The sequence below is a fragment of the Aotus nancymaae genome, unplaced genomic scaffold (assembly GCF_030222135.1).
Source record: "Aotus nancymaae isolate 86718 unplaced genomic scaffold, 86718_ANA_hifiasm-v0.15.2.pri h1tg000012l, whole genome shotgun sequence".
Classification (NCBI taxonomy): Eukaryota; Metazoa; Chordata; class Mammalia; order Primates; family Aotidae; genus Aotus; species Aotus nancymaae.
Genome location: NW_026988423.1, coordinates 5,715,229 through 5,728,877, shown reverse-complemented (window position 1 = coordinate 5,728,877; position 13,649 = coordinate 5,715,229). Strand labels below are relative to the sequence as shown.

At 39.2% G+C, this 13,649-nt stretch overlaps 1 protein-coding gene across 1 annotated transcript in view; it reads right to left on the bottom strand.

Annotated features, from left to right (window-relative positions):
* ARHGAP42 (Rho GTPase activating protein 42) overlaps positions 1-13,649 on the bottom strand; it is a 306,538-nt gene that overhangs the window by 224,546 nt on the left and 68,343 nt on the right. The window contains exon 2 of the mRNA XM_012454896.2: positions 6,572-6,667. Coding sequence (XP_012310319.2) covers positions 6,572-6,667 — 96 coding nt within the window. The remainder of the gene's footprint in view (positions 1-6,571; positions 6,668-13,649) is intronic.

The following is a 13,649-nucleotide window of genomic DNA, read 5'->3' as shown; positions in this document are numbered from 1 at the left end:
TTTCTACACTATAGAGGAATCCTTTCACAATACACAAAGAAACTGTTTCCCGTACTTCCCACCCTAGACTATATTCTTATTTCTCATTTGGGAAACAGAATCAAATATTACCTTTCCATTTGACCTAAGAGATACATCTTCAAAGTGAAAATTTTATGCCTTTTCTCCACAGTAACTTTTCTAACAAAGAAACTGAAGGAGACTTTCCAACCACTCCCTTGAAAAAATTCTTCTTGACACCCTCAGAGCAGGTATCCAAGCTCACTCTCAGGATTCTGTCTACAGACCAAGGTGAGTCACTTCACCACAGTAACCTGCTGATACACACCCAGACTCAGAGATGTAATCAAACAATAAATATCTGCACCTCGGCAAAGCACTGCCAGCACAGGAAGACACAGTAAAGCTCCTGTGACTTGAATTGACAATATTTAACCCTGTCTCCTATACCTTCACTTTTCAACACATTCTCCTAAAGACAGAACAAGAAATAAAAATGTCAGGTGTACCTCAGCCAATGCCGTACACAAAACTTGGTTCAGATTCGATCTCTCATCCATCAATCTGTACATGTACAATTTGTTCAAACATTTCCATATAAAAGTTTCTCTTTAAAAATATGACATGCTCTTCGTGCTTTTTTTCTTTTTTTTTTTTTTGAGATAGAGTTTCACTTTGTTGCCCAGACTGGAGTGCAGTGGTGCAATCTCAGCTCACTGCAACCTCTGCCTCCAGGATTCAAGCAGTTCTCCTGTCTCAGCTTCCTGAATAGCTGGGATTACAGGCACACACCACCATGCCCAGATAATTTCTGTATTTTTAGAAGAGACAGGGGTTTGTTGACCAGGCAAGTCTTGAACTCCCGACCTCAGGTGATCCTCCTGCCTAGGCCTCCCAAAGTGCTGGGATTACAGGCCTCCAAGCCTGGCCAATGCTACCAATTAAGCACTACTCTCCTTGTTGCTCTGTCTGCATATCTGCATTCAAAACAAAGTATAAAGGGACCAGCAATACACTAGTTAAGTCAGAAATAGTTGGGTGACTGTTACAAAGTACAGTTTGATCTGAACTACCTGACTGACTCATTTCTCTACTCAGAATTTGGAGCTATTACCTTAGTTGACAAATGGCAGTGTGTTGCCTGTCACTACCACAAGAATTTTCTGTTTAGGCGTGTCTAAAGGAATGAAGTCTCCACCAAAAATATTTACTAGCAAACTGACTCTCCTTCTTGGTAAATGTTTAATCTCTTGAGTGCAAAGCTCATGCTGTCCGAGACTTTCCTGAGAGTCTAGGCCATCATACAACATCACTGACCAAGCTGTTTATGCACAATTGCAACTGGACTTTCCAAAGGTTTCCAAGATTACAGAGAATGAATAAACTTTGCCATATTAATGACTAACATTTTTGTATAAACAATTAGCACTAGTCGTATAACACAACTGTATAACAATTGGCACTAGTTCAGTTTGACTAACAATATCTAGATTTTTTAAAAAGCTAGACATCTTCTCATTTTTAATCTTTGATTTAAAATGATTTCAAATTATAAGTACTTAATACAAAAACAAAGTGGATAAAAATTCTCAAGTGATTGTGCTAAGACTTACAGCTTTTTATTATCCTATACACTAATGTGCTAAATCAATGTAGCTAAACAACCCGTCTCATCGGCAGATTCACAGTAATATCTTTGGGCATCTGGCCATTTGAACTAACCCACCATAAACAGTGCTTTCAAAAGAGTATGATTTTAGTTTCTGCACAAATAGTCTTTTATTTCCTATCCATAAGGTTTTAAGGCTGGGCAAATAACTCATGTTAGAACATTATCAGTTCGCATGCAACAGTGTGCTCCAGGACTGATGCAATGGGTATTGCTTTTGTATTTACATACATGTTACTTGTGTAATTACAGTCAAATAATGGTACCTTTTGTATTCGGTCTACCCCTATAAATTTATCATATGAGAGGAGGCTTGAATCTTGTACCGGTTTAATCACTCCCCTCTCCTTCATCACTGATTTCTGAACCCCAAGTGTTTAGCACTGCACCCCTAACTCAATGTCTTCCTTACTCGGTTCAAAAATCCAAACCAAGGAAAAAGTGAGCAGTTAGTGCAGCTGTGGGAAGTTAAGTGGGTGGACGCAGCAGCCGCTTCCCGCTCATCCAGCACCGCAGTGAGCAGATGAAAGGGAATGAGCCAAAGCTCACCTGCAGCGAAGGGAGGGCGACGGCCTCTTGATGCTCTTCGATGAAAAGGGAGATGCTAAAAAAAAATACTACAGGACGCTGCCCTGCTTGGGACTTCAGTCCCGACCTGCTTTCTGAGCCACAGGAATTCCCCACTGGGTATTCCTGAACAACGAATCCCATTTTGCCTTCTCCCAAGCCAGCAATGTGTCACTGGCACAAAACAAACAAAACAAAAAGCCCAGCAAGCCCAAGGCCAGAAGGGTGGGGACAGAGGGAACCAGCGAAGGGCCGGGGCAGATGTACAGGCCAGACGTGGGCCTACACATCAAACACACTCCCAGAACAACTTTCATAATTAGCCACTGTACTGATACAGTAACACCACCTTCTCTTCCTTACTTTGCCCAAAACCTTTTTTCATCCTCTTCCACCGTAAGCATAATGAAAGCAGACATCTTAATTCATCTTCCTATTGCCCTCTTACCCATTCATTCCCACCACCACACCTTACACACAGAAAACCTACCAATGTCTGGACTTTTCAAGTCCTTTTGTGCTGACATGACTCACATACAAAAGGTGAGCTTCTTTTTAAGTCATAGTATTTTGTGGCTATGTCATCGTCAGGTCTCAAGCCTACTCCAGCTGAGAGTGTTGTGGGGCTATTGCTCACTGCTCAGAGTCACAGCTGTCCCCGCCTCATTTCTCTTTCATTAAATCAGCGCAATAACGAAGTTGCTGGAAGTCAGGCTTCAACAAAGTAATGTAAAGACAGCAGAATCACTGTACCTTCCCACATAGAACTGAAGCTGATAAAGGTGGATAAGCGTGATCCTTGAGCTCCACCCATGCCAGCCACACGCATTAGTCCCAGGGATGTATTTTCCAGTTCATTGTCCTTGGTAGAACAGCTTGGGATAATCTCATAATCTTTCATGTTGGAAATGATTCTTCAGAGCCTCCTCCTGCTACTTCTTTATTATCTACATAATTTATTTACAACTGTTTAGAGTGTATGTGGGAGCTCAGGTAAAGGGTAAAAAGTGTTGAATAGGATATTGAAACATATCTATATTTTTACATGAGTTGTTCCAGAAATATTTTATACTTATAAGTCATTTTCCTCTAAGTTTTCCTAATAGCATTGCTATTAAAATCAGATTCCCAGTGCAAAAGGATTAAATAGGTCTCCTGACTTAAAATTAGCAAGCAACATTACATCACTTTTGCGGATGCTTCATCTCCTGATCTCCAACCTGAAATTTAACTTCTCAAAGCCCCTACAGCATTAGAATTTAATGTAATATTCATTGCTGGTAAGCCTTCACCTACTGATCAATTCACACCTCTCAAATCTAACATGCAACAGCTGCACAACAATGTTCACTTAGCCAAAGTGGAAAGAGTCAAACAAACCACTGTTGAGATATCAAGTTCACTACAACTTGGGGAAATTATCTAACATCTGCCTAGAAGGCTGCATAGCATAATGATTAAAAACCCTGCGTCTGCAGTTACTGCATGCATGTGTGACTTTAAGATGTCTGTTAAGTAAGAAGCTTGATGGAAATGGAAATATACAGAAAGATATTTACTGTACTCTTAACAATAACAGGCAAGGGGTCAACCAGAAGTAGCCTGAACATACCATAGGGATTATTTCATAAATTCATGTATATAAACCTGATGAAATAAACTCATAAAACCATTGAAGTTATATTACCTGTGGAAACCCAGAAGTATTTGCTATAATCTTTTTTTCCAAAGAAAAAATATCAAATTATATATATCATTGTGTTATAAAAGTATGTGTATAAGTGAAAAAAATTAAAGTTTATAAGGACAATTAGGTCATTTATTCAACAATTTATCTGAGGGTCTACTATTAGGATCTGGGTCAAGTGCTAAGGCTAAAAGGGTTAAAATAAATATCTGGCCTCTGCCTTCATGGAATTTATAGCTGAATATAACTAAGTGAAGGCTGGCCACAGTGGATTACACTTGTAATCCCAGCACCTTGGGAGGCTGAAGCAAGCAGATCACCTGAGGTAAGGAGTTCAAGACAAGCCTGGCCAACGTGGAGAAACCCCGACTCTACTAAAAATACAAAATTTAGCCGGGTGTGGTGGCACGTGCCTATAATCCCAGTTACTCAGGAGGCTGAGACATGAGAATCACTGGAAACCAGGAAGCGGAGGTTGCAGTGAGCCGAGATTGCATCACTAGACTCCAGCCTGGGCAACAGAGCAAGATTGTGTCTCAAAATAAACAACTAAGTGAAAATAACTGTTATATAAATAATGTGATTATATCTTTTCTAAATAATAATGCTAATATATTTGTATTTTAGTAATATAATCTAGGATTTTATCTGGCTAAGTGTATACTACAAAGCCTATGTTGAGGACCAGACATTTATAACACAAACGTCAAGAAATGACAAGCAAAATGACCACTATTGTTCCAAATGTTGGCAGTGCATGATCCCTAATGCTGCCCTTTGCCAGCTATCCTGTGAGGAGGAAGAAGTCATGCTGCTGAGGGGCACGTGGGAGGGCTCTCCCTTATTCCTGGAGGTGCCCTAACTATACCTCAGCCAAGTGACAGGCAAGGCTGGACCATCATTCATCACAAAACTGAGGGCCGAAGGAGACCAGCCGCCTCCACACTCCCCTCTGATTAACACTCGTTAAAAAGCAAGCAAAGCATATATCTGCTCAGAAAGACTGCCAATATGATCACAACGATGTATGCTTCGTGTAAATTCCACATGCAGAGACGGCTTGTCTAAGGACTCTGCACCCTGCCCAGCGATTTCTCCAAAAGGAGCTCACGTGAACCCAGGCAAGCTAAAGCCCCACGATGAATCTGGCACTCATTCAGCTGAACTTCTAGTGACAGTCTTCTTTTTGTGGGGGTAACATTGCCCTTTTGTTTCACAGCTAGGTCTGTGCTAGGACTTGCTACTTACATAGACAAAGCGAATAAAATATACCTTCTAGAAATACAGACATAACTGCTAGAACTATAGAAGAAAAAGAAAGGTCAGAGGAACAAGAGGAATGTGATTGTGGAGACGTATGAAGGGGATTATAAATCCCTGCTTCTCAGAGCATGGTCCATAGACTAGCAGCAATGACATCGCCTTCAAATCTATTAGAAATGCAAATCTTACATACAACCCAAGACCTGCAATTAATAAGATTTCCAGATGTTTCCTGTAGACATTAAAGTTTGGGAATCACCATTCTAAGTGTTCGTAATATTGCATTTTTAATACCCAGAAACAGGGTATAAAAATACTTCTAAAATGTAATACCCTCTAAAATATACATACATGCTTTACATATTCTTTTGATTACATGACATATCTCTAATCCAACCTACAAAGGGACCACACATCTATAAACTGGAAAATGTAGGGGCCTTTAAAAGGTGGGGGGTGGGAGGATTTACAAGAATCAGACCTTCAAACAATAAGAACTCAGATATAGATAAAACTTCAGAGATCATATAACCTAACCTCTTCATTTTATGGATGGCGAATCCTTCTGATTCAGAAAGGAGCACGCTTTCTCCAGGGACAGACTGCCAAATTACTGAGGCAACATCAGATTAGGGTTCAAGTCTCCTGATTCCCAGTAATGTTCTACATCCTGCCAAAACACTGGTTTAGGGAATCATGACTGATTTGTTTTCTTTAAAAACAAATATTCAAGTTAAAAAAGAATTAAGAGGAAAAAAGTAAGATAATTTTTAAAACCAGTGCCTGGTATATTTAATAGTAGATACCTTATATATATATTTGTTAGAATGAATGATTCAAAGCAGGGCTGACCTAAGTTACAGAATGATTAAGTCATTTCCTTATGGAAAAAAAAAAGAAAAAACAGAGCTTCGATTTAAAAACAATTCATAGTATTTTCGGTGGCTCAAGTCTATAATCCCAGCACTTTGGAAGACAGAGGCAGGTGGATCACCTGAGGTTAGGAGACCAAGACCAGCCAGGCCAAAATGGTGAAACCCCATCTTTACTAAAAGTACAAAAATTAGCTGGGCATGGTGGCAGGTGCCTGTTATCCCAGCTACTCAGGAGGCTGAGGCAGGAGAATCACTCGAACCCGGGAGGCAGAGGTTGCAGTGAGCCAAGATTGTGCCACTGCACTCCAGCCTGGGAAAGAGCGAGACTCCCGGAAAAAAAAAAAAAAAAACTCTAGAAACACAAAATCACCCTTAAAGTTTCATCAAAGTCAGAAAATATTTTAGATGTTTATTATTTAGGTGTGTGCCTATTTGATTTCAGTAAAATAAATATTAGAAGTAGAACTCTCTAAATTATTACTTAAGACATTGAAGAACAATAGTACTTACCAATACTGATTTCATCATCTGTTTCAGCATCACCAATACATTCAAATTGGAAATCTTGTAATGACTGGGAAAATTTCTGCACTGCCATAGACAGATCTGCAATCAAAAGCAAAAAAATCCATAAGGTGAGGTTCCATTGAATCCTGAACAGTTTCCAAATGTAACATTATATAACTTTGATTTTAGTATTAGATTAACCAGGATCCTTTAAAATACCAGTTTGACTAATGTAACCAAAATTTAAAGACACTACTATATAAATACTGAAAATAGATCTGGTCTGCTCTACACAGTGGAGATTTACTCCTTTAAGAGAGTGTATTATCTGGAAGCCTGTTTACCAAAGCCTTTATCAAGGAACTACCACTCACTCACCATAAACGGAGCATTTTTAAGTTCCAGGATACAGCGGTAGGATGTGCAAGTTTGTTACATAGGTAAATGCATGCGATGGTGGCTTGCTGCACCTATCACAACCCATCGCCTAGGTGTTAAGCCCAGCATGCATGAGCTATTTTTCCTGATGTTCTCCATCCCCCCACACCTACCCCCAAAACAGGCCCCAATGTTGTTCCCCTCCCTGTGGCCATGTGTTCTCACTGTTCAGCTAATGGAGCATTTTTTTTTAAGACAGAATTCTACTGAGCTTGCTGGTGAAGGAAAAAAAGCCAACAGTTGATTATAAAGAGTCACCAATAATTTTCTGCACAAACTGTGAAAAAAGTAGGAAATGTGTTTTTACCAATAAACTGCCGATTTTGGTCAAGAAGGTAAAAGATGACCTGAAAGGCTGTTTACAAATAACTTTGAGAGTCTTATTAAATATGCTCTCCAATCCTGACTTCAGTCTGAACAAGGCTCAGAGTCTGACTAAACCCAGAAAAATAATTCTTTATTTATGGGCAGAAAAAGAAAAGCCCAGAATAATAAGAAGTAAATCCCTGGGAGTCAACAGGCCAGGATACAACCTAACCAAGTGATTAAGAATGCAGACTCTGGAGCCAGGCTGCCTGGGTGGAAATCCAAGCCCCACCACTTACTTGCCATGTGACCTTGGACAAATTATTTAACTCCTCTGGGCCTTTGATTCCTCACACAGTCAAGCACCGCAGAGCAAACAACATATACCACAGTGGTTCCACTAGACTACCGTAGCTGCCCTACACAGGTGCATCTTTTAAAAAATCTTTTCTACTGTATTTTTACTGTACCTCTTCTATGTGTGGATATGTTTAGATATATATACTTGTCATTGTGTTACAATGCCTACAGAATTCAGTACAGTAACGTGCTGTAAAGATTTGTAGCCTAGGTGGTATAGCCTACTTCACCATACAGACAAGGTGTGTAGTAGGCTGTACCATCTAGGCTTGTGTAAGTATATTCTATGCTGTTTGTACAATGACAAAACAGCCTAAGGACATTTTCTCAAAATGTGTCCTGGTTGATAAGCAATGCATAATTATATATAAAATGGGAAGATGGCATAAACACCTTATAGAATTGTTTTGAGGATTATATAATATTTGCAAAGGGTTTAAACTGTGCCTGGCACTTAATAAACCCTACTTAAGTCTAATAAACAAAAAATAAATCAACTTCACAGTACAGCATCAGGAAAATCTTAAAGGTCCCATCTTTCAGAGCTACTCTGTCATTTATGTCAACCCAGCCACAGATGTCGACACGAATAAGAAAACAGACTTTTCTGGAATTCACTCTACACTTCATTTAACAGTGTCTCTTTTGCATGGGTTCAAGTCTAATACCTGAGTCCTTACATTTAATCAAGCAATAGGAACTGATAAATTCTCCCTCCTTGTGCAAATTTTAGTCAGGCCCCTTTAAGCCCTCTTCTTGACTAGGCCTCCACCTTGTCCCTGAGCTTTGCTCGGCCTGAGAGCCCAGTTTTAGCAAGGATCCTACTAAGCCAGTCTAGAAAGAATCCCTTACCCTCAATATCTGCTCAAATTCCTTATCCCTCGCCTTTGATGGAGAAGTCTGTAGCCTATCTTCAGCAAGAATCCTTCTACCACTGATGTCTCTTCTTAGTCATTTTCCATCTACCCAATATCCCACATCCTGCTTTTTGGCTGTAAATTCCCACTTGTTCTTGTATTTAGAGTTGAGCGAGATCTCTCTCATCTACTGACATAGTCTTCATGCCTGTTGTGATAGTCCTGAATAACGGCTTCCTTACCATTTTTACAAATGTCAAAGTATTTTTTATTTAACAAAATAATTTTGGTCCTATGCCTAGACATAAACTCAGGACTTACTGTGGCAGCCCCTATATTCATGAAACCCCAAGCCTAAATACCTATCAACGTGGACACTCAAAAGTGAATAGATCTACAAACACAAAGGTCACATTTTGTACCACTGTCAGCCAAAGAACTACCAACTCACTCACCAAGGACAATTCTGTAGACCACCAACCTCAAGTTTCAGAGAAGCTTTTCTTTTTAAATATACATTAGACAGTTTCATTTTTAATTCTGGGACTTGGGAAAAGCATTCCATTTAACACCCCTTTATTTGTATATATAGTATAAAATCAAGGCCTTATGCTTTGCTGGGTTTAAGGTCCCAAATGCAATTCCTACAGCAGAGTTGAGACTGGGGATACACAGGCAGATCAAGATGCTTGGGAACCCTGCAATGGACATCCTTCCTTCTCTTCCCTCCTCACCACCACCAAGAGTTCTTCTGAACTTCCCTCAAACTCAGAGGAGCTAACTGGAAGTTCTGTCCTAGGGAATTGATGACACAACCTCCCATTTCTTCCCAGACTCTTCTTGACTTCCCAAGACCTTGCACTTTGACTGAAAAAGGTAAAGTGTTTTGTCCCTTCACAGAGATCACTGTGAATGCACAACAGTAATTCCCATCCCCAACAAGAACACAGTGGCCCACTGAAAGGCTATTCTGTCAAGTCATTCAGTATAAGTGCTGAAGGCAGATTAACTGCATTAGAATCCTGCTTCTACCAATAATTAGTGTCATGACTATGGGTAAGTTCCATAACTTCTCAGTATCCTCATCTGTTAAGTGAAACCACCTGTCAGGTTTATAGTGAGGAGAATATGAGTTAATATAGATAAAAAACTTAGAACAGTATCAAAGAAACAGAAAGTACTCAGAACATGTTGACGTGTTCAAAATCTAAGAAAGGAAAAAGAAAAATTACAGTTATGAAGATGGCAATTCTTGGACCTTAGATAACCTTGGAAAGTGCTCAAGACAATCTGTTGATAGCAGTTTCAATTTTCTTGCTACACTGCAAAGCCATCAAGCTGTGACAGCATTATTATTCAGCATTTCTGTGAAAGAGATGGGTGTCTATTTCAACACTGGATGGACTGAAGAATGCATGAATGATCCCTTCACAGTCCTCTGAAAGCATAATGAGAGACAGGATTATACAAGAAAATATGGCTCTCAACTAGTTCAAATAATTCCAAGAATGAAGGGGAAGTCTGAAATATGACACATTTTCAACTTCAAGTGTGTTCGAGTTCTTGATCTTCTTCCTATTTATTCTCATTTTCCTAATGCCAAAGTAATGATGAGGTCAAAAAAACCATCAAGTAAAGAACTTATGATATTTTCTGGCTGTAATAATAATCAATCTCTAAAATAAAGAATCCAGCTCATGCTTTTAATCTTGGCTCCATCTACTACTGAGTGTGCAATTTTGAATTAGAAAGCAACATCTTCCATTAATTTAAAATCACATGAGACACAATATTTTCCTAATTGTCTAACTAAAGTTTCTAAACCACTACCAAGCACAAAAAACAGAAGAGCTATTTCTAAAACCTTTTAAATAAAGTCCATCCACATCATAATAGAAAGACCTTGATTTTAAAACTTAAATTTTTTGATTTTTTTGTTGAATTTTAATGTATCATACTAAAGAGTCAACTTTTTCTCTTAAATATTAGATGAAAGATCCCATGCCATCAATCTAGTTTAGACAGGGGTATCTCACCCTATTACTACCCAACATTCATTTATTGGTGAGCAAGTTGTGCACAGTAAAGATGCTTCACATCACACAGACACACACACACACATACATACACATACACAGACATACACACCACATCCTTCCCATTTACCTAACTTGAAAGTTAAGCATCGAGTGTCTTCACATGCATTCACATTATAACTCTGAAGAAGTTATACTGGGCTTTAATTAGTCAACAATGTTTTCATATCAGAATTAACCTCCAGCTTCCATGATTAGAGGATGCTAATGAAACACTAAAACTTTATTTCATTACAGGAATACAAAACACCTATAATTAAATAAATATTTAGTTACAGCTTTTCTTGCGCACAGACTTAAGAACTAAGATCTCCTGTGACTTTAGAAGTGTTAATGGAATCGCTTTTACAATGTTAGTTAAGGAAGCGGGCTATATATATTTATGTCAGAACAAGTACAACCAGTCAGTCCATTAGTATAAGGTAGTTCAAAATCCAACTTCTCTGGGATTAGATTTAAGGAAGACTCACAGAAGCAATTTGTCTAGATAAGTAGAATTGCCATCTTTTCACAACCATGCAGAGGCAGACATTGTAAAGCAATGAGAATACAAAGGTTAAAACAGAATATATCCTTTCCTCCTAAAGGGCACAGTCCAGTAGGACTATGAGGCATGTAATTAATCATAACAGAGGGTAATCAATAAATTCCTCTGACAGAGATTAATAACAACCATACTTAGTACCTGATACTTTTGTAAGCATTTAATATAAATTAACCCATGAGTCCTCACCACAGCCACAAGAACTAAATACCATCACTCCAATTTTACAGATTAAGAAACTGAGGCACAAATAAGTTAAGTGACTTCACCAAGGTCACACACAAGCTAGTAAACAGCAGAAGCAAATTTCAACCCAAGGTGCAAGCTAGAATCCCCACTTCACCACACTGCCATTCTGCTTCGCACATAGACCTTAAATAAAGGTGGCAAACAAAAAGGCACGATCCGTTTGGCTTGAGTGTGTAGGGGTTGAGTTGTTAGAAGACTCCATAAGAACAGGGACTTGAAAGATGTAACAATGTACCAGGAAGCCTAAAATAATATGTCTAGAATCTTCCAAAGGGTAGCATCCATGTACATACTCAACCATATCTATGAAGACTCATGCCAAGCTAAGGACTGGTTATTATCTGAAACAAGCTCACTACTCTTTTGTATCTATGTTTTTATTGTTACTCCACCTAAGAACATACTTTTCTCCCATTCTCCACTGTAAAAAAAAAACAAATATATATATATATATACGTTTCTTCTTTCAAGATTTCTCTCAAGTCCTCATTTTTTCCAAAAAGCCCTTTCTGACCTCTTAAAGCTTGACACTATCTCTGCCTTTAACTGCTCATTATGTTGGGACTCTCTTGTGATGCTTTCACCATTTATCTCAGTGATCTGTAAATCTAAGCTACCCACCTTATTTTAAGTAGTATATTAACAGTAGGATGCTTTACAATCTATGAATACTACATAAGTATCCAGGACCCTACCTTGTAAACAACAGCTCAATTGTTGAAACCATCAATTTCTGCAAATTGGGTCAATACTCCAAGCCCCTGGATGTCTTTCGGCCTCCCTTCTTTCCTTTCACACTCTTACAGGCCCCTAACGAGGCTTTTACAGTCACTTGTAAAGCATGAGTTATTCACTTTCGGAAGTAATGATAATGACAACAATGTTTTACTACTTACAAGCAGATTTAACATAAACTTTCAATAACAACAGCAATAGTATTGGCAAGATGTCTTACTTTTTCAAAGTTCTTACATACTTAAATCTTACACAAAGCTAGCAGGGCCAGTGCTGTGAAAAGTTAAGTAATAACTTGCCTGGAGTCAAAGAGCTGAACTCCAACCTGAATAGGTTTTCTGCTTCCCAAACTGGATGCTCTTTCATGGCATATCATAGTTAATCCCCAAAGAACGATGGGCATTAAAACTGGCTCATGCCTGTAATCTCAACGCTCTGGAAGGCTGAGGCAGGAAGATAACTTGAGGCCACGGACTGAAATTGAACCTGGGCAACATAGCAAGACCTTAACTCTACAAGAAAAGGTTTAAAATCAGCTGGGTAATTTTAAACCTTTTCTTGTAGAGTTAAAGTCTTGCTATGTTAAGTAGCCAAGATGGTGGCTTGTGCCAGTAGTCTTAGCTACTCAGGAGGCTAAGGTGGGAGGATCACTGAGCAAAGGTGTTCAAGGTTGCAGTGAGCTGTGAACATACCTGTATACCCCAGTCTGGGTAACAGAGTAAGACTCTGGCTCTTAAAAAAAAGAAAAAAAAAAAAGAAGAAGAAAGAACTGAGAAGGCTATGAGCCTTACAATGTATTTAATAAATCCTTCACCTGCTGAATAAATTTCAAAATAGCAAGGCTCCATGTGTTGGACTCTATGAGAGAGAGCCAGCTATGCTGAGCATGGAATAGTCTAGCAGCAAATGTACATACAATGGTCATTATAGAACACAATGTTAAAAGGCAAAGGAGCCAAGCACAGTGGCTCACGTCTATAATCCCAGCACTTCGGGAGGCTGAGGCAGGCAGATCACTTGAGGTCAGGAGTTCGAGACCAGCCTGGCCAACATGAGGAAACCCCATCTCTACTAAAAATACAGAAATTGGCTGGGCATGGTAGTGCATGCCTGCAATCCCAGCTACTCGGGAAACTGAAGCAGGAGAATTGCTTGAACCCGGGGGTGGAGGTTGCAGCCAGTCAAGATCACACCACTGCACTCCAGCCTGGGTAACACAGCAAGACTCTGTCTCTAAATAAATGAATAAAAATAATTTTTTTAAAAAAGACAAAGGAAATGCATGCTCATTCCTCTACTTTCTAATGCCACAATTGAACAACATCTTAGGTTTTAGGCTTCTTGAAGGTAAGTATACATGCTTCATCTCTCTTTGCCCTTAGTGCCTAATAGAAAGCAGATACCTGAGAAAGAGTGAAAGAAAGAAGTGTAAACTGGCCGGGCGTGGTGGCTTATGCCTGTAATCCAAGCACTTTGGAGGCCAAGGCGGGCGGATC